Here is a 21,322-nt window from a genome sequence, read left to right on the forward strand (position 1 = left end):
ACACAGAAAAGGGTGGGTGGATCGCCAGATCAAGGTGGGAGGAGGGGGCACCACACAGGTAGAAATGGGACTCCCCTGGGATGACTGCTCTTGAAGGGAAAATTACAGTGATGACCTGGAACATAAATGGGTTACGTTCTGGGATAAAAAGGAGACTGGTCTTGCAATACCTCAACAGACACTCTCCCGACATTGCGTTCCTTACAGAGACTCACCTGGCAGGGACGGAATGCAGGTTTTTCCTTAGGACCAACTACAAAGTGATCTTCCAAGCGGGCTTCTCCCGGGGCTCCAGGGGGATACTCATACTCTTGCACAACAGGGTCCCATTTCAGCTGATGGAGGTGAGGGCTGACCCAATGACACACCGGCTGCTCGCAGCTAAATTCCTAGCAAGGGGAATCTCAGATCACTCCCCCCCCCCCTGAACTATGGGAGGGCAAAACACCAAGGACCCTGGCGCCTCAACACCTACTACCTGGGGGACCCAGAGTTCACTGACGGCCTTGCAGCCAAGACCGATTAATACTTTGAGCTAAACACGGACTGTAGACAGCCCAGTCACACTATGGGAAGGGTATAAGGCTACGCTATGAGGAGAGGCCCTGTCAATGGTCGCAGCCAAAAGGAGACAGCACAGGGAGAAGGTGGAGGAGGCTGAAAGTATGGTCTAACAAATGGAGGCAGAGTTCCTCTCCTCTGGGGTGCAGAGGGTCAAGCGAGCGCTCGTTGTTACAGCACAAGAGTTGCTACGCAACATCGCGCTGGACAACGCCAAAGAAGCCCACCAGGTCTGTCGGAGCCGGATCCATGAATTTGGGGATAAGGGGGCAAAACGCTGGCCTGGCTGGAAAGGAGAGATGAAGGTCCGAGGCATGTCAGAGCCCTAAGAAACAGCCAAGGGGAAGAAGTCACTGAGGACACAAATAGCTGAAGCCTTCGCACAATACTATGAAGCGCTATACAGCGTGGGTAGCGGAGACCGGCAAGACTGGGACCCGGAAGCTCTCGAACATGTGCCTATCCCGAAATTATCCCCTCAACAGGCTTCCGGATTGGAAGCTGACATATCAGAAGAGTAAGTTTCCGAAGCAGTCGCCCAGCTACAGCCTGGGAAGACACCTGGACCAAACAGGTTTCCGATAGAGGTATGGAAGCGACTGGGGAATAAGACTAGCAGCCATTTACATCGCCTCTTTTTACAATGTAAAACAGATGGGGACCTCCCACCTGACCTCAAACAGGCATGCATAGTTGTCCTACCAAAGCCGCGCAAACCCCCGGAATACTGTGCATCATACAGGCCAATCTCTTTAATAAACGGGGAAGCCAAGGTTCTGGTTCAAATTCTAGCCAACCGCCTAATGCCAGTGATAGGCTCACTAAATTCACCCAGACCAGTGCGGCTTCATACCCTCCAAATCCACCAGAATGAACATCTGCAGGGCTCAACTGGCCATTGATTTAGCCACCACAATACCGGATGAGCTGGTGCTGCTCTCCATAGACTTTGAGAAGGCGTTCGACTCAGTGAGGTGGGAGTCCCTCTGAGAAATAATGAATAGAATGGGATTCGGCGAAAACTTCCTGGCCTGGGTCCGACTACTATACACCACCCCCGTAGCCGTAGTAAGGGTAAATGGGATCACATCCCGGACCTTCGCACTGGAAAGAGGCACGAGGCAGGGCTGCCCCTTCTTGCCACTACTCTTCATCCTTGCGATAGAACCTCTTGCAATACGGCTCAGGGAGAGTACAAACTGGGAGGGATTTATATGGCCATGGGGGAGAAGACAGGGTATCACTTTACGCGGATGACCTTTTAATTTACATGAGCAACCCCACAATCTCATGCCCTATCGTGACAGGAATATTACAGGAATACCAGACATTTTCTGGGCTTAAAATCAACTGGCAAAAGTCGGTCCTTTTCCCAGTACGGGGTGAAATGACTGGGCCTCCTCGTGAATGCCCATACACAGAGTCCACAGCAGGCTTTAAAAACCTTGGAATTCAGTTCAGCTCCCAACTGGGAGAATATATCCAACTCAACCTAACCCCGATAATGAACGTGTGCACATCTGACGTCGCCCACTGGTACTCCCTCCCACTGACCCTACTGGGAAAGGCGGCCCTGTTCAAAAGGCTGGCCCTGCCCAAATCTCTATATGTCCTGCAAAACGCCCCCTCCCAATCCCCAAAAAGACCTTCACTAACATTGAGGCATCCCTAAGAGGACTCCTGTGGGGTGGGAAACAACCCCGGGTGGCACTACGGACACTACAGAGGTCCATATGGGAGGGAGGGATAGGCCTACCCAATTTGTGCAGGTACTACTGGGCAGCCCAGCTGGGGTCAGTAAACGACTGGCTGCACGGAAACCAATCCCTCCCACACATTGCGGCGGAGAGAAGATGACTGGGAGAGAGGACACCCAGACAAGCCCTGTACGGGGCAGAAGCGGTACCAGGGACCCCTACCCGGGCCAATGAAACACACGTGTCGGGTTTGGGCTGAAGCTCATCAAGGTATAGGATGGGGCCAAAAACCGACCCTCGCACAACCCATTTGGCACAACGCACTCCTTGGGGAACTGATGAAAGTGGGGTACCTGGAAAGCCGGGCAAAGAAAAGGATAGACACCCTGGCAGATGTCACAAAGGACGGCAAGCCTAGGCCGTTCAGGGAACTACAATTGCAATACGGGCTGTCCACAGCAGAGGGTTTCAGATACAGGAAAATATCCCACGCCATCTCAGCCCAGTTCCCACCCCTGAGCAACATTCCTAGCAACTCCCCGCTGGAAGCTAACTTATTTGAAGCAGGCATTCCCACTAAGGTAACATCCACATTATATCAAGTACTAACAGCGTTCGGGGCAGAAGACCTAACCAATTTGCAACACAAATGGGAGCAAGATCTGGGTAAGATTGAACCTGAAGAATGGGTAGAGGCCTTGATGTTCCCAAGAGAAATCTGTATAGCGGCACGGCTACAACTGATTAAATTTAAAATCCTCCACAGGGTATACTACTCTTGCACAATGCTAAATAGGTGGGGGAGAATAGATGACACCTGCCTCCGATGCTGAATGTTGGGCATCACCTTCTACCACACACTCTGGGAATGCCCACAAATTAGAACCTTTTAGGCCAAATGAACCCGGAAATTGTCCATCATATTGAGGGCCCCGATCCACTTGGAACCCAAACTGGCATTACTGGGAAAGCACAGACTTTAACAGCTTTGAGAAAAACTTCCTGGCCGTAGCCCTAGGGCTGATTAAAAGACTGATAGCAAATGCATGGGGCTCAGCGGAACGCCCCGAACTAAACCAATGGGTGTCGGACATGGACCGTTGTATGGGCCTGGAAAGGAAGGTGTATATAGAGCCAGGGGTAACCCCCGGAAATTTACGAAGATATGGAGGAAATGGGAATATAAGGCCTAACTGGGCGGTACGCCTGAACACTAAGAACTGGTATGTTCCCCCACGGACTCTCCACACCGACGCCAGGAAGGCGCGCTCTCAGACCAGCAAGAATCCTAAGTTGTACCTTAACTATATCATGCATAAGTCGTACTTGTTATGTATTGTTTGTTCTGTAAAAAAAAATAAACAGATTTATAATTAAAATAACGTTGGCGCTCTGCATGATTTAACAGATGTGAATATATATACATACCTCCGACACAAGAGTTACTTACAAGCAATCTCAGAATGGAGTTATTCAACGACTAGGTGCAGTTCCGATGAAAGAGTGGGTTCTATTTTTGTGCAATAGAAAATATACCATGAGTAGTTACCTGTGTCTGCTGTGTGCAGCATCAGCCATCGGATAGAAACATTGCAATCTCTCAGACAGTTCAGCAGCCTGGGAACATTATCCAGCACAAACTCCTCCCTAAGGAAGCCCTCCTTCAGAAACTGCTGCACTTGAGGGTGCATGCGCTCCATGATAGTGGCATACCTGCTGGCCTTGGTGGAAAGAAATGCTAAAATGAGTGGCCATCCTCTTGCATTGAAAGTAAAATATCACTACTGGTTTATATTAACTGTCAGAGAACAGTAAAAAAAATGCATTTAAACAAGAAACTTTTACAGATGTGCTGACCAATTTCGATTTTTTAGAAAAGAGTGAAAGTCAAACATTTTAAATCTAGCTTAAAAGGAAATGTTGAACTATTTAAAGAAGTGCTTTGAGCAGATAAAATTTATATAGAGCCTGAAACTCACATTTGAAGTGCAGCTCTGTTTATATATTTTTTTTTGTTCACAACATTTGATTACATTTATTTTAAAGCAGATGACACAAGTACGAGAAAGTGGCGATGTGGCAGGATGTGATGTTATGCTATGCTCCTTCTTGCATTTGCCTGAGCCCCCCACCCCCGCTTCATCCCTCTGCCCCACTCTTCACACAGCTCTGCTGACATGCCCAAGCACCGCCGGGTGCAGATTAGATACCCCATAGCAAGGTAAAGGGGACACGTCAGACCTTCTCTTGCTCTCTACAAGTTTAGCCCAAGCACCATATGAGGCAGATGACAATAGTGTTTCTACAAATGCTGCGTATCCAAGTTTCAACACAATGTACCTGCATGGCTGCGTCACAAGGTCACAAGTAAGATGCTAACAGTTACTGCTTAATGGCGGCAAAACCATGACAAGTAACAACTTCATTGTAAAACTGCTTTAATAGATTAGCGATTACTTAGGATATACTATATAACATGAGCTCAGAGGGAGGGCCCCTCAATGCTCTGTGTGCCGACTGCCGGGATACTTGATCTTCTGCATTTTCCTGCTTCGCCGCTGTTAATTACTCTGTAATGCTGTGTATTTGCTATCTAATACAAGAAGCTTGGTTTACCATCAGTCTGTGTCTCATCTCCTTATTTGCTGCAAGCTGAGGCCGGCCAAGAGGGCTCTTGGGAAGGGGCCGATCTTTGCTACCAGTGTGCATGAAAACAATATTTGTGACGGGGTCTGATTCCAGACACTGTCCGGGAAGGGAGAACCAGACTCCTTACCTGGGGTTTCCGGCCCCGACTGGTTAGCAGTAGCCGTAGCAGACACAGCCGAGAGGACAGTGGTGAGAGCCGTCCTAACTGGGGAATGCGCAAGACAGCAGGCGGGGAGCAGCCAAGGCGGCGGGGCTTTAGCAGAGGTGGATATAGCACATTCTCTCAAGCCTCCAAAAAGGCTTGAGAGAATGTTTGTGGTGGCGCAGGGCTTTGCCCGCCAACAGAGGACCTTCCAACAGGAGGCCCAGCTACAGGGAGTGAGCCCACTAAACCACCAGGGTCCTACATTATTGAAAGGACCTCTGAAGAGGCCATGGCAATGGGGGTGGACAACGCTCATGGGCTGTTCGCTTTGCTCCATGGCCTGAATGTGGAAAGCCTGCCTGGCATAAATAGGGTGGGACTTCGTACCCTCCCTTACATGCCCCTCCAAAATAGTTAGAGAAAACAGGATATGGAAGGGCAGCCATGCCTGGGAGGGGAGGGGGAGGGAGATTTAAGGAGAACGAGGAAAGGGTAAGTGGGGTGGGTTAAAAAGGGTGAGGTCAGAGGTGGAAGGACGAGGACCACAAAACCAACAGGAAGACAAAGAAGGTAGATGGAGGTGAGTTGGAAAGAAAGGTTCTGCTGTGTGGATGTGTGCAAGTGAAGTAGTAGTGGTGAAGGGTAGTAGTGAGATGAGAGGCAGGTAGAAGTTAGTGGCTGTAGTGGTGTGAGGTGATAGTGTGAGGTGGTAGTAGTGAGGGGGAGAGGGAGTAGAAGAGAAATGACAGTAGTTGGGGGGGTAATGGTAGTGAGGTGATTAACAAATAGTTGTAGTAGCAGAAGAGTGGTTGTAAAGGAAGAGTGGTAGTAGAGGAATGTTAGGACCGTTTTTCTGAAGTTCAACTAAGGGCTTAGTAAAACCATTCAATTGAGGCAGTACAAGACTCCACTCTTAGTATAAGGCTGTACCACCTGAGTTCAGGGTAGCGTAGACAGAGCAGCCAGGCTCATTTTAGAAGGGAGAGAGGGCTGTAGAATCAGTACCAATGACATTGTAATACAAATGGTCCAAAGAAACACTGAAACACTATGTATTGTAAAAAATAAAGGATTTATTTAAATACAGGTAGGGCCAGATAAATCTAGGGGTCAATAAGTACCATCACACATTATGTAATCACAGCTATAAAAACACAACACTATGCTTGAAGTTACACAGACCAAACCATACACCTTATTTGGAACACCTAACAGAAGTTCTAGGGTAGTCAACCCTATTCATACACATTCAGTATAGGTCACACCTATTCATGGGGAGTAAAAACCACTGGTCACTTGCACAATTACATTCAGTAATTCAAGGGCAGTAGACCCTACCAGTTGTACACTGACGCTCAGTAACATCACATAATCAGTCAACTGGACAGTATACGTTGAATAGTGGAACAGTTATACTAGGTACAGTAAAAACCTACAACTACTTTTGTGATAACACACAGTTATACTAGATGAGTAAAAACCTATATACTTTTTCAAGGAGCTATCAGCAACTTGGGGCAGGTATAAACCTAAGACTTTTTGTGTCTGCCTAGAGAGCACAGGGAAAGCAAACCCCAATGTTACACTTTACAGAATGAATCAAGAGGTATTCTAGGTAGGTAAGACCCAAGGCAAACCTATTCTAGACAGGCTAACAGCAAGCCAGGGGAAGCAAGACCCAGTTGGGGACACTCATATAATTATCTTAACAGGAATAATCTGGTGACATTTGGGAAGAGGCACAACCAAATCACAGGAGAGTGATATACCCTTACAACTACTTTCTATTAGAATGGCAAAACGGTTTCTAAGGAAAGGACGATGTTAACCATACTTTTGAGAATAGTGCATCACGCATCCAAGGTAAGTAAGAACTTTTGTAACAGTTCACTCCCAGAGTTACAGTTACCAACAAACTCTTTTACAAGTAAATTACTTTTAAACACTCATTTTCTTTTCTAGGCAAAAGGCCCAATCTGTTAAAAGTAGTTCCCTTATTCTTGGAGCATGAGTGTTCTCATTGGCAAAATGGGGGTCACTAGTGTCTAGTGTCCAACAGACATTATCAGAATAGGTTCTTATGTAGCAAAAGTCAGAGTTCCTCAGGGAGACTTGGCAAACAGGTATTTTACTTTGAAGTTAGAAGAGGGTCCAGTGGCGTCATAGAAGACACCCTAGCAGGATTCTGGCAGTGCGACTGGGTGCACTGGATGAGAGGCCTCCCCATCACAGAAAACATCCCACAGCTATCCTAAGAGACTTAAGGTAAGTACATGCACAAGTCAACACAGTACCTCAGCATTGAAGATTTTCCAGCAGGACGACTTCAGGATCTGCAGCCAAATACCCAGTCAGTGGATTCCTTGTCGTGGTGACTTAAAACAAGACCTCAGAAGGAACTTGGCAGCAGGGATCAACGAAGAAGGCTCCCATGAAGGTTTTCCACGTGGCTGGATGCGCTTCTGTGGATTTGGCACCTTTTACAGGAGCACAGAAGATGACTGAAAATCATAGTGCAATTCTCATAATTACAAAGGTCCAGCACTCTGGTGAGGCGACTTTTCGGGTCTCTGGAGATAGATCAAGATGCCCACGAAGTTTCAGCGAGATTCGTAAAACCGTGCACAGCAGGATTGCTAGAGGTCCCTAGGCATTGGGGTATTGCAGCCCCACAAGGTCGCAGCAACACATGGGATGGCTCGAAATGCAGGTCTTCTTGAGTCTAGTGGGTCTCACCAGGCTCTGGGTAGTTTTCTGAGTCCCCCAGGTCGATTAGAAGGAAGGGCTACAGCAGGCTCTCCGGTCGCTGGAAATCGTTTCAGCCGCTTTTCCTTCATCATCCTCTTCAGTTTCGGATCCAGTGGTCGACTTGTCTTCAGCTTCCAGGTTCGCAGTATTTAACAGGAACTACAACACAACCTCTGCATTCTCTCCCTGCATTTTATAACAAGGGGCGGTCTGGTTGTCCCATAAGGACAGCCAGCCCCCCAATGGGATTTATCCCCATTCAGGCAAGGAGGAAGACAAAGGGCTGCAGAGTTTTGGACTCTTCCCTCGCTTCCCGCCCTTACAGACAGAATGGAGCCTGGGCGGGGAGGAATTGAGCCTGGGCGGGGAGTCCTGGGGACTCCCGCCGAAGATAAAAAAAATGAAATTAAAAAAAAACCAAACAAACAAAAAAATAAATAAATAAATCACACAAGGAATTTCCCGCTCTGGATGTCAGGGGAAGGAACAAGAAAGGACAAGAAACACTAAAATGGCTAAAAAAGAAGACAGGGGACATGTTGGTAAAATGAGCACCCTTCGGTGCCTTTACTGCAGCTGTGGATGCAGCCCGCGGTAAAGGTGCACCAAAGTAATACAAGGTATCTCTGCCACCAACCATTGAAGGTAGGCTTGTCCCTGTAACAGAATTGTTACAGTTTAATGTGAAAGGGGATACATTGTATCTCCCCTGCACTCCACATAAGGTGGGGTGTGCTGGTTTCACAGAATAAAATGTAAAAGGGATACAAATATCCTTTCGACCCTTGGGAACTGTAGTTCTCTCAAGGTTAGCCAGAGAATGTTTAAAAGGGGCAGCCCCTAGGTCAACCCAGCAACAACAGGCACTTATTGCCAAGGAGTTGTTAAAGATGATCACTTTAAATAGACATTATGGAGAGTCAAAAAAAATGACACCCATAAAAAGAAAAAAAGATTCTTTGAGTGTGGAAAAAGGTTCCCACTCGCAGAGGTACAAGGAAAAATAATCCACCAGTAAAGCAAAATGTTCTGGGGTTGACTCAGGTCAGGAAGATTGTCCATTTCTATGAAAATATTACCTAACAGAAGAGTAGTAAAAGAAGTGGTCGTAGCAGAAGCTAGGTAATAGTGGAGAGGAGGTAGTAGGGCACGAGAGGTGGTAGTAGCAGTAAGACGAGAGAGTAGAGATAGTGTTTTTGTGGGAGAGACAGTAACATCCATTGGTGGAGGTAGGAATGTAGAGTGGAAGATTGGAGGGATAGAAGGTTGAAATACAGGAAGAGGGAATAGAAGGAGTAGTAGTAGGAGGGCTAGGTATGATTGTCTCACCTGGCCACCCTCAAATCCATCTAAACACTCCTCTATCCATACTCTGTCTCCTTGGTCCTTGCGACTATTTGCTACTCAATCTCTCACCTTGGCTGACTCCTCTCCCTCTCCCAACAAATTTCAATTCCTCCATCTGGTTTTCAAATCTCTCCATGACCTCGCCCCCCCCCCCACCCCATCTCTCTTCTCTCCTCATTTTACACACCCTCCCGTTCTCTCCTATCGGCTGACCTCTTCTTACTGATTGTACCCCCATCCCCATGTGCCTCTTCATGCTGCAGTTCCTTTCAGCTCTTAGCCCCCTCTACATTGGTACTCCTTACCTCTCTATCCGCTCCATCCCCACCTACTCCTTCTGCACCTCCTTGAAAGCTGCTCTTCTCCACTCCCCCCTGACTTTCCTTCCCTACCATCTCTCCTCCCCAGCTCCCCTTGTCCCCTTCCTATTCCCTTTCTACCCTCCCTTTAACTTCCTTCTTTCACCCACTTTCTGAAAATCATTCCTTCCTCCCTTGACCACCTCCTTTCCCTTCCGTCTCCCCCTCCATCTATGTAAATTGTTCTATATATGGTCTCACCGGTTTGTTTCATGATTGTATATATGTTTCTTTCATTATTATACCTTGTTGTTATATTGTAAAGCGCTTTGGATTAAAGCACTATATAAACCTACAAACAAAGACTGTGCATGGCCAGCGGGTGATTCTAACAGTGCGAGTGCAAGGCACCATCCCATAACACACAGAAGATCACCAAGCAAGGTTAGGAGAGGGACACTTAGAAAAGCCCCTAGGGAGTTAGAGATTTAACGCCTTAGGGTAACCATCCTAACCTTAGACCCAGCAGATGACAGTAGGGTTTACCGAGCACTAGTATAACCTGGGAGAAGGGATGCCTTGCTGAGGGTGGGGTAAGCCAAGGGAGACTAGAGAGAGGGACGACCCTAGATCCAAGTACCTGAAACCACTGAGAATCTGACCTTGTAAAAACCGAAAATTAACACTGAAGGCATCATGAAGTAAAACAGACAACAGATTCACTTTTCTAAATAAAAAAGATTTTCTTTATGTCAGGATGAGTAAGGCCTAACTTGCCCTACCTGCGTTTGCCCTAACTAAAGAAACTAAGGACAGTCTGTATCATTAAGTTCAACTCAAAAGTCTGTTTGTGTCCAAAATCTATACTTGCCCTCACAACCAAAGACATGCAATGTGTAGGGATGTCAGCAACCAAAAGAAAGTGTTCAAAATAAAGTACTGAGATTGCAAGATGGCGGCTGGCATTGGAGCATGTGCGTAGGTCTCTCTCCCCACCAGGACGCCATATAGCTGTTAGGCAAGATTGTATGCAGTAGCCCTGTGGGAGACTACACCAGTCTTGTCCTCTTGGTATTAGGTAACCCACCCTTTGGTATAGGTCTGTACTGCACAAGTTGGTAGAGTGGCTGAGCAGCCATACTTATCTCAAGAGGGTTAAATGTGAGTTGTAGCATCGGAATCCACAAATACAAGCATCCAAATAACACTTGCACGCAAGACTTCCTAATAAAATAATGATTTATTTAACGGTCAGTTTTAAATAAGCATTCTTTAAAAAGGGCAATATGCAACAATAAAAATACACTTCATAACACTTTCCCAGAATCAAGATAAGCAAGTAGATAGTCTGTAGAGATGCTTCATACACACTTCCTACACCCTGAAGTGACTTCAATTTATATATCACTTTTGACCTTGGTAAAATTCTGAGGTTGTGGAAAAGTAAAAGGTTAGGGAAGGAAAAAGGTTAACAGGTTCTCAAAGCATGTGAGCACTTTTCAATCTCCCTACGAAGTCTAGATTACACCTTTCCCAGCAATACTTAGTTAAACCAATGTACCACCTATGAGGGACAGTTACAATCAAAGCCAATGGGTCAGAAGAGTCTGCTGGGAGCCAGGACAGCCAAAGTCAATTTGAACAATGTCTATGGAGCGGAGGCACTTAGATAGCATAAAGTCTTGCACAAAGTTAGAGAGTTTGTAGAAAATCAGTGTTGGGCCACAAGCCGTTAGGCTCGGGAGGGGTAGAGCCGAGATCAGCTCTGCAAAAAGTAGCTATTGCAAGTCTCAAGTCAGATAATGCAAGCTACAGACAAAAGAGTTAAGTACCCCTTAGTCAGCACAGTAGCTTAAGTTAGAAGACGAGGATCCAGCTGGCTTCTGTTCTAGTTGCAGATCCTGGGTTCCTGGGCCTCAGTCGTGGGGACAAGAGGAAGGACGTCTGGAGGACTCCTGCTCTGCAGTTGGAAGGTCGGCAGCGGCTACAGGCACTTTTCAGTTCACTTTGCGGTTTCAGCTGCCGGCAAATAGCACCACTCCGGATCTTGGCTGCTTGAAGGGCTTCCTTCACTCCTTGAGTCCAGCACTCTGGTGAGGTGACTAGAGCTTGGGTTGTCCTGCTTTCTTTGGGAGGGTCCTCAGGATCTTCCTGGAGCTTCGGTCCGGTTTAAAGACTATGCACTCGACTACGGATTTCTCGACCCTTGGCACTTGGTTTCAGCAGCAGCAAAGTAGTACAGCAAGTTGGGGAAGGTCCTCCAGCGAAGTTCGTCTTAGGGTTAGTTGGCCCCACTAACCCAAGGAAAGAAGTCGTACGTTCCAGGTTTCTCCAGTCGATTCGGAATTGGAACTTCAGCACAGCAGCAGGGCTTCACCGGGCAGTTAAACGGTGCATGAGGATGCAGCAAGCTTCTCTTCACTATTCCTTTGTCGGATATTTCGTCCAGTGGTCGACTCTGCCTTCAGTTCAAGAAGCCTGGCCTTTTATGCAGGTTTCTCCATTCATGCACAGCCTAGCTGTCACACCGCAGGGTGGCTGTCCTGCAAAGGCAGCCACCAAGCCAATCAGCACAGGGTGCATTCAGGTAACCAAGGAGACTAAGGACAGGGAGTTTCGGGCAACTCCCTCGCTTCCTGCCCTGCCAGACACTGGAGCCAGAGGCGGGTTTCAGTAGAAGCCTGCCAAAGGCAAAATGAACAAAAGGATTAAACCTGTTTAGGCACATGGAGTAAAACACAAGAAAGACCTCACTAACCAGAAATGGCAAAACAGGAAGACCGGGTCCATTTTGACACAATGGTCACCCATGGGTGCTATACTGCAGCTCAGGATTCAGCCTACGGTAGAAAAGCACAATGGTAGGAAAATTCAACCACTGCCACCAGCCATTAAAAGTAGTAAGGGTAACAAAAAAATGTTACATGAGGAAGTAGGAAATGGGGCTACTAAGTAACCCCCCAGCACTTCCACATAAGATGGTGTGCAGGGCCTACATAGGAAAAAAGGTAAGTAAAGTCAATTTCACTTTACTATTCTTGGGAACAGTGGTATTTAAACCAAAGGACTTCTCTACAACACTGCACTGAAGGTATTGTGCGTCACAATACAAAAAGGTTGATGCCTATGGAGTGTGTCAGACTCCAAAACAAACGAAACAGTCTAAATCAGATGAAAAATACATGGGCGTGAAAAAAAGGGCTCGCTGTCTCCAGTGTTATAATTAAAAAGTTCTAAAGTCCGGCAAAAGAGCTGGGGATCTCAAAGGTTGGCGGGAATTAGCACAGAAATGAGAATTCTCCCTAACAATAGAAAATGCAATGAAGAGATTGAGTGTTAAAAAGCTCACCCTATAAATACAAAAGTCAAGGACAGTGGCGAGCGACCCCCAGCGTCTGGGAATGCAGGTGGGTGGTGATCCTCGGATCGCGTAGCAGTAAAAAGCTTGCACGCGCGGCATGACTATAAGCTCGCATGAGGAAAGCTAGGTAAGCCGGAGCTGGTCTTCCCTGCGACAAATTGCAGCATCAGGAAGAAAGGGAGGTTTTGCAAGCCCTGCAGTGAGACCCAGCCAAGCTGCGAGAGACCCAACAATAGGTTAGAGCGTGCGGATGCGAAGGCCCACCGCCCGCAGCAGGACGTCCAAACAACCCTGAGAATGCTGCGTCGCCGAGCACAGTGAGAGCTAAGAACTGCTGGGTCTGACACCAACGGGAGAGTGGAACAGAGGAGGCCACTACAAAAGGAAGCACAGCTTTAGCCTTGGCCGCGTTTCGAGAAAGGCAAAACTGCCCCACTCCCTATCAATAAAGATACCGTGAACGATTGTGTGGATATACTGGCAGGAGGGGAGCCATCAGGATCCAAAACACAAGAAACTGAAGAAGGGGGTAATGAAATCTTGCTTGCACCAGAGTCACTAGGAGGTGCAGCGTTAAAACGGGAGTGGCAAGAGTGCTCCCCCCCCCCATTGGCAGTGAACCACTAAACAAGTGTGCAGACATATACCTGGAAGGGGAGAGCTGTCAGAAGAGAAATATCATAAGATACAAAAGTAGGGTGTACTTAAAGCCAACGCTGGAGTTCTAAGGAGATAAAACACTTGGCACAGGGGCAGGGGGAATTTACAGCCATCACCCCCTGCTAAGCAACACAGTGTGGGGCTACTGCCAGGGATTCTTTTTGTGAATCAGGTGAATGAAGGTATGTTGGGGAGGGGGGGGGGCGGGGGCAGGGGAGGGGGAATGTGTAACATAATTGAGGCAGCATATATGTCCAAATCCAGAACGAAAACAGCAGCCCCAGCGCAACAAACCACCCCTCCTCCCCCAAGTGAAGCACTCCAAGAGCATTAAACAACTGTGGAGCCTGGACAGTGCAATGCCAAACAGAAGTGGGGAGGCCAGTCGAGATCCACCATCCCAGGAGTGTTGGGTGGAGGGGGCGGTGGCTAGGAGTACGGAGGACATGCAAGGCTGATTCAAGGAATTTCAAAGCCAATTCCTAACCTCCTTCCAAGAACAATTCTTAACATTGAAAGAGGACATGAAACAATCACTTCAGGAAGTAAAAATAGACAAATTGGAGGAAAGAGCAGCTATCTCGGAAAAAGTGGTCCAGCACATTGAAGAAGATATACAAAACACAGACGAGGTGGTGGAGCACCCGTCTCACCACTCCAGCAATTTAGAAATTCAATGTGAAGATTTGGAAAAATCGATCAGGTAGGTCCAATATCAGAATAAAAAATCTCCCTGAAACAGTGCACGATAAAGACCTGGCCAGTACGGTCCAACAACTATGCGGAAATATTGGCGGAGGACCCGGAGAAGATAGTCCAGATGGACAGACTGCATCGAGTGGGCCCGAGGAGAACAGCAGAACCAGGTTCACACCCGAGGGACGTATTTGTGGCGGTAAAGTCTTATGGTCGAAAAGAACAGATCCTGAGAAAGGCGAGAGCAGTGGGGCAGTTGCATGTAAATGGAGAGGAAGTACAGCTGTACCAGGACCTCGCACAGACCACACTTCAGAAGAGAAGGAGAAGAATAATGGGACCAGAAGAGTAGTGCTTAACGAAGAACCAGATCAGATATAAGTGGACATTTCCATTTGGACTTCTGTTTACATGGGAAGGGCAGCAATATATGATTATGACATGTGAGGAAGTCAAACAGACTCTGAACTTACAACAGGATGAAGATAATGACTGTGAGATGGCACGAGCGGGAGTGAAGGATACCAGAAAGCCAGGAGGCTGGAGGTTGGTGGGGAAAAAGGGTAGTGGGGACACAAGCCATGACCAGAGGGGACGGCAGTGGCCCATAAAGACAAGAAGATCCAAAGGCCAGATCGAGGAAAGAAGGTGGAGTTGAAACTTGCCCAAAAAGGGGTGTGTGACCAACACGGACAGAGAAAAATTGGGGCCCATGGGGAACAGGATGGGGGGGTGGACTTGGAATCCCAAGTGGGGCTTAGAACTCCCCACAAGGTTTATTCTGAGGATGATTGGGGGCCAGGCGTGGCAGACATATCGTCCGAGTGGTCGTAGGAACCTGGACCTTCCTCAGGGGGAAGGGAAAGGGTGGCGGACGGGGGGGGGGTGGGTGTTGGGGTCTGGGGTTGTTCGTTGGGATATGGGGACAAGGGGTAGGGAGGGGAACAGTAGGGGTGGGAGGAGTGGTGGGGGAGGGGGGTGAGTCCCTCGACAAAGGGTCTAGGATATGGCTAAAAATAGGATGGTACCCCTATAAATACTGACCCACTGTATGGGGGTTGAACACCCCTTTTGAGAGGAAAAAGGTAGAACAATTGGTCCGGGGGATGAAGGCGGGCATCTTAATGTATCAGGAAACAGGAAAAAAAAACAGACTGCAACTTAGAATTAGAGGATCAACTCAAATGTTTCAAGCAAACGCAGGGGAAAAAAAGACAGGCGTCCTGATAGCGTTACATGACAGACTAGATGCAAAAGTACAGAACTGCCTAGCAGACAAAGAAGGGTGCTACCTCTTCTTAAACGTTATCGGGGCACGGAAACTAATGTTGACATTGGTGTATGCTCCCACACGGGTCAAGATGGCTACTTAAGGGGGATCCTTACGATTTTAGAGGAATTCACGACTGGGGAGATTATATTACATAGCTTGGGACCCCAGGATAGACAGGAGCTCTAAAACACAGCAGGAGGCTCAGGCTCCCTCAAAGGCTGTGGAAAATAAAATGGAGACGTTAGCACTCCACTTTATATGGAGGACCGTAAGGGGTCAAGCACAGGTGTTCACATAATACTCACATGTTTTGTTAGGGAGAATTCTCTGTAAAGGCTAATTTCCCAAACCTAGGGAGTCCCCCAGCAGCTTTGCTGGATTTTTGGGGTTTATTTTTTCTCCTGCCAAGAGTGAGACTCTTTTACTCCCACTCTTAGACATGATTTGAGGTGTTCCTTTGTCTTTCCATGTGTTTTATGGGCTATGGGGTCTTTTACTCCATAGGGTTTCATGTGTTTTTGATGTGGGTTACACAGCACCCTCCGTGCCGTAACCCAGGGGGTGTCATAGCGACCCCCCCCCCCCCCGACATAGACTCCATAGCCTGGGACTGACTACTGTCTCCCAGGGCATTTAAAGTCACCATTGGCTTTGCTAGTCCCAAATTATGAACAGAAACCAGTACAAACCATCATATTGTGGACGTATGGTCGGGGCAATTCGATTGCCCCGGGGTCTGTTCGAGGGGGCACGTCTCCGTACCCCTGATCGAGTTGTGGCTGGTGGCAGTAGATACTACTTTTTATATTTCGACCGTGAATATGTTTCTATGGGATTTTCCCATTGTTCGAGGCTACCAACTTTAATTATTTAATTCCTATAGCCTCGAACATACCGCCGGTTTATTTATTTAATATTAAATTCACCGGTTGGTATTTTTTGCCAGAACTCTATTCTAAAATGGCGTTTGTGTTCTCTTCTGTGACTCCAACCCAAGTCGAGCCCTTTGTTCCACTTTTTGGCGGGCTTCTCCACAGAAGCCTCCAAAAGTGGTGCCACTCTGTCTGGGTACCACAGAGGGTGTGGGAGGGGGTTTATGCACCCTGGACTGAGTTGCCTCGGCAACTCAAGTCACACTCTTGTGTGATTGGCCCAAGTGGTGAGCCGGCCGGCTCACCACTTAGCATGTTTGATTGACAGCTGGGCGGAATGAATGGGGGCTTGCTGCATAAAAGCAGGGCTTTGGGGACTGGAACTTCAGAAGTCGCCACAGGACCTAAGAATCCGAGGAGGGAGAAGCTGAGCTGACCTGCAACGACAACATAACCGGTGGAGCCCTGCTGAACCGTCTCACCACTTTACCCGACGACAGAGGAGATCTCCAGTCCGGAGAGTCTTCTTCCTTTGACTGGTGGGGATAACCAGTTTTGCCTTCTTTTCACCTTCCTGGAGCATCTCGTGGCCGCCTTGCCCATGCCAAGCACCCCGGCAACCGGAATACCACGGTTTACCACTACTGCGATTAGAAGGGTAGTACCTTTTAACCGAAGAACTCCGCGGCTGGTTTCTTCCCTGGCAGTGCAACGACTTTCATCTTTCCTCCACGGCGAGACCTCTTCTTCCTCTGGACGAAACACCGACTTGCACCCGCTGCCAGGAACAACTTCCCCCGCTGGAGCTTCCTTCACACTTAAGGTAATGTGACCCGCCTGGCTTCCCTTGCGACAGATCGTTCGGGGTGACAGTAAAGCCTTGACTTTCTAACCTGGGCTGGCCTGGGGCAACCTAGCTAACTTTGCCTGACTTTAATTTCATTCTTTGTGTGCGAACTATCTACAAGACTCTTTGGGCATAACCCCACTGTGTGAACCTGGACCCCTTCTGCTTGCTCTCTCCAAGAGTGGGCCTTGCAATTAACTTCCTTGCTCTCCAGTAGAACTCTGCCTATCCTGCCGTACTGTGGTTCTTTAATTTGTGTGCTTCCATAACGCTGCCTTTTTCCCTCCCTTTTTAATAACTTATTAGAGTGCCATTTTATGTTAAGCGCTCACCTCTGTCTGAAAATAAGTGGTGTTTCTCACTAAGTTGTATAATAAGTAACTATGGTTGTATATATATATATATATATATATATATATATATATATATATATATATATATATATATATATATATATATATATATATATATATAATAGTGACTGTGCGCTGAATTTACTTACCTCTTTTGAGCTAGTTTAATTTACAAGTGTGTCTTTAAATAAATAATTATATAAGTTTACACCAAAGCTCTGGTCAGTGTTTGCTTGTGCTATTGTATCTCTGTACCTATTGTGTATACTCTATATACTGCCTAACTCTTCCTGATGGAAGTCTGACTGCTCAGCCACAGCTACCAAGTGAATCTGTGTGGTACAGACTGCTACCAAGTGGGTTTACTGCCAAACATCTGTAGTCTTAAATCTTTTGCAGTGGTCCCTAAGGGAACTGCACAGGTTTCTGCCTAAGATGTTTGCACACCCAAGTATAGGAAGGACTATATGGTCCTGGATAGGCCTGATGAGCAAGGTGAAAAATATCGACCTGGGGGTTTAACCCTCTCGAATCACGCCCCGATTAAGGCAATGCTTATTATAGCTCAGGCGCAAGGGGGACTATGCAACTGCAAATTTCCCACAGATCTCTTGCAGGATCAGGTCATAGCGGATTCCATAAAAGATAAGATCGAGCAGTATTTTTCTAATAATGATACGGGGGACACGCTGCAAGATATTGTGTGGGGTGCTTTTAAGGCAGTAATGCGGGGAGACCTAATACTATAAAAGCGACTCGAGACACACAAAGATTTAGGTAGGAGGAGGATTTAGAGAACAAGAAGAAATATCACAAAAACCCTAACAGAAAATAAATTAAATCTAGCTTTAAGACATGTGCAAGGCCAATTGGGGACATTGCAAAATAGAAAGGCGGAAGAATCACTCGAACACTTAAAACACTATTATTTGAGGGCAAATAAGGCAGATAAACGTTTGGCCAGACAACTGCGGGATAAAGGGGCGAAATAAAACTTGTGAAACTATGGGATAGTCAAGGCCAAGAAAAAAAAAAAAACAGTGAATGGGGAAATTGGGGAGATATTAAGGGATTATCAGACAAACCACGGGTGCGCTTACAGAAGTAGTACCTGGAGAAACGTAATCTCTGAGGAGGATACAGTGTTATTAGATGAGAACATAAGCGTGGAAGAAGTTAAGAAATCAATAAAAAATCTACAGAGGAATAAAGCACCAGGTACGGATGGATACCCTGACACCTTCTATAAAAAAATATCAGGACATCCTCGCACCAAGACTAACCCACCTATTTAACGACTTCAAAGCTTAAGGCAACATCACTAGATCAATGAATGAGGCTAAACTGATTGTGTTCCCCAAGCAGGGAAAGGACCCATTACTCACGGGATTGTACAGACCAAGAGACTTAATAAATTTGGATGCAAATTTGTACACAAAGGTATTGGCCAACAGGCTTTCACATTTGCTTCCGACTTATAGCCCCAGACCAATCAGGGTTCATACCAACAAGGCAAATATCAGATAATACGCGCAGGGTATGCCTCCTAATTGAAGTGACGCAGACACCGCAATACTTGTATCACTAGACGCAGAGAAAGCCTTCGCCAGGGTAGAGAAGACCTCTTTTTTACACAATGGAACAAATGGGATTTGGGTTGAGCTTTCTACAAATGATTTTGGCCAATTACGATACACCAACGATGCGGGTCGCCATAAATGTAATATTGGGAATAGTGACTTTAGGTAGGGGTACCAAACGGGGGTGTCCGCTGTCACCATTGTTGTAAGCCATATTTTTGGAACCACTGCTGGCTAGGATCTGGGAGGCAGAACAGGTGAAGCAGCGGTGTTGCTAGATCTGTAAACGATCTGGGGCTAAGCTAATCGGGGACCAGTACTGTCAGGACTTGGGGCTAGCTAGTCTTTTTGGTTGTAGCCTCTGAGCTTCTACCCGGGGCTACAACCAAAAGACCTGGGGCTAGAGCCCCCTCAGCCCCCACCCTAGCAACGCCTCTGAGGTGAAGGGGATAGCGATGGCGGGGGGTTAGGGTAGGGGGAGCATAAAACGATGGCCTTTGAAGACGATATGTTGGTGGTATTGACAGCACCGGAACAATCCCTCCCGTAGCTGATAAACTAACTAGAACTATTTGGGTCCATCTCGGGATTGAAAATAAATGGGCAAAAGTTGGAAATATTGAAGCGAACGAAGACCCTGACACAGTATAGAGACTGGCCCGAATAAGGAAAAGGTGGAATTACATACTTTGGGATCAAATTAAAGTCTTCACTGGGCCAAGTGTATAAAGCTAATTACCCGAAACTTCGGGAAAACATTGAAATAGACCTTTCAAAATGGAATCACTTGAAGATCTCGTTGTGGGGGAGAATGGTAGCAAAAATGATAGCACTTCCGAAACTACTTTACTACTTCCAAGCCCTAGAAATTATAATTCCAAAAACATTCTTTAGATCCCTGAACAAATCAATAGGGGCCTACATTTGAAACAGAAACCTCCAAGGGTATCGAGGTCAATGCTGACAGCACAGAGAAATCAGAGCAGACCGGCACTTCCCCACTTCCGTAGGTATTATGAAGCAGCACAGTTGCGGGTGATAAAGGAATGGGTAGCACATTCCCCTCAACACAAATGAGCCAGACAAGATAATGCAGTAGTGGGCGTTAGGCAAGATTGTATGCAGTACCCTTTGGGTGCACTACAACAACCCTGACCTCCTGGCAATAGGAGTATGTTTGATATATGTCTGTACTACACAAGTTAGTAGCGTGTTGAGCAGCCAGGCTCATCTCAGGAGGGGTCAATGTGAGCTGTAGGGGAGTTACACAGAGATTCACAGTGACAAGCATTCAAATAAACTCACACACAAGGTTTCTTATTAACCAATCAATTTATTTAACAGTTAGAGTAAGCCTTCTTCAGAAGGGTGAAATATAACAGTAACACACAAATACATTCCAAAATCCACACTCTTACTATTTCTAAACCAGCAAGTACCCTTTTGGAATGGCACACAGTCACTTCCTACACCCTCAGGTGAGTTTAGTAACTAGGACACTGTAGACATTAATATACCACCGTCTGCATTTAGACTCAGACTTCAGAGTTTGGCAAAGAACAAGGTAATTCGAATAGAACAAGAGATCACACAAATATTCTGAAGCAGGTTAGCACTTTTGGTAACCCCCAATGCAAAGTTAGTTAACCCCTTCCTGGAAGGAAGGCAAAACACAATGTCAGAGGGAAGAAGAGTCATTCAGGGAGCCAGGCTAGGCCAGGTCAAAAGTCAAGGTCAGCTGAAGCACTTCTTGCAGCTAAGTAAAAGTCTTGCACAATGTTTTAGAAGTATTTGTAGAAAAGAAGAATTCAAAGCAGGGCCACAAGCTGTTTAGGCCTGTGAAGTAAAGAAGCTATCAGCAACTCTACAGAGCAACCACAACAGGCCTCGCCAACAGAGAACAAGTGCAGTTACACAACAAGAGGTAAGTTCTCTTAGACTATACAGTACCTTTAGGTTGAAGAAAAAGGCAGCAGAAGACGTCAGTTCCTGTGCAGCTCTGCAGATCCTGGTGTTCCTGGGCCTCAGTCGTGGGGACAAGAGAGAGGACATCTGGGGACTCCTGCACTGCAATGGGACGGTCACCGACCGCACCCAGCAATCTTCAAACAAGTGGCACTTCAGTGTTTCAGCTCTACAAATAGATAACACTGTGGTTCCTGGGTGTCGAGATGGGCTTTCATTGCATTGGGTTCCAGCACTCTGTTGAGGTGGCTCAGGCTCGGTCCGTTCTG

At 46.9% G+C, this 21,322-nt stretch overlaps 1 protein-coding gene across 6 annotated transcripts in view; it reads right to left on the reverse strand.

Annotated features, from left to right (window-relative positions):
* WASHC5 (WASH complex subunit 5) overlaps nt 1-21,322 on the reverse strand; it is a 1,117,936-nt gene that overhangs the window by 689,289 nt on the left and 407,325 nt on the right. For all 6 annotated transcript variants that reach the window (XM_069621617.1, XM_069621614.1, XM_069621616.1 and 3 more), the window contains one exon: nt 3,808-3,979. In XM_069621617.1, coding sequence (XP_069477718.1) covers nt 3,808-3,979 — 172 coding nt within the window. The remainder of the gene's footprint in view (nt 1-3,807; nt 3,980-21,322) is intronic.

Source organism: Ambystoma mexicanum, chromosome 5q (genome assembly GCF_040938575.1).
Source record: "Ambystoma mexicanum isolate Mex_15411 chromosome 5q, UKY_AmexF1_1, whole genome shotgun sequence".
Classification (NCBI taxonomy): Eukaryota; Metazoa; Chordata; class Amphibia; order Caudata; family Ambystomatidae; genus Ambystoma; species Ambystoma mexicanum.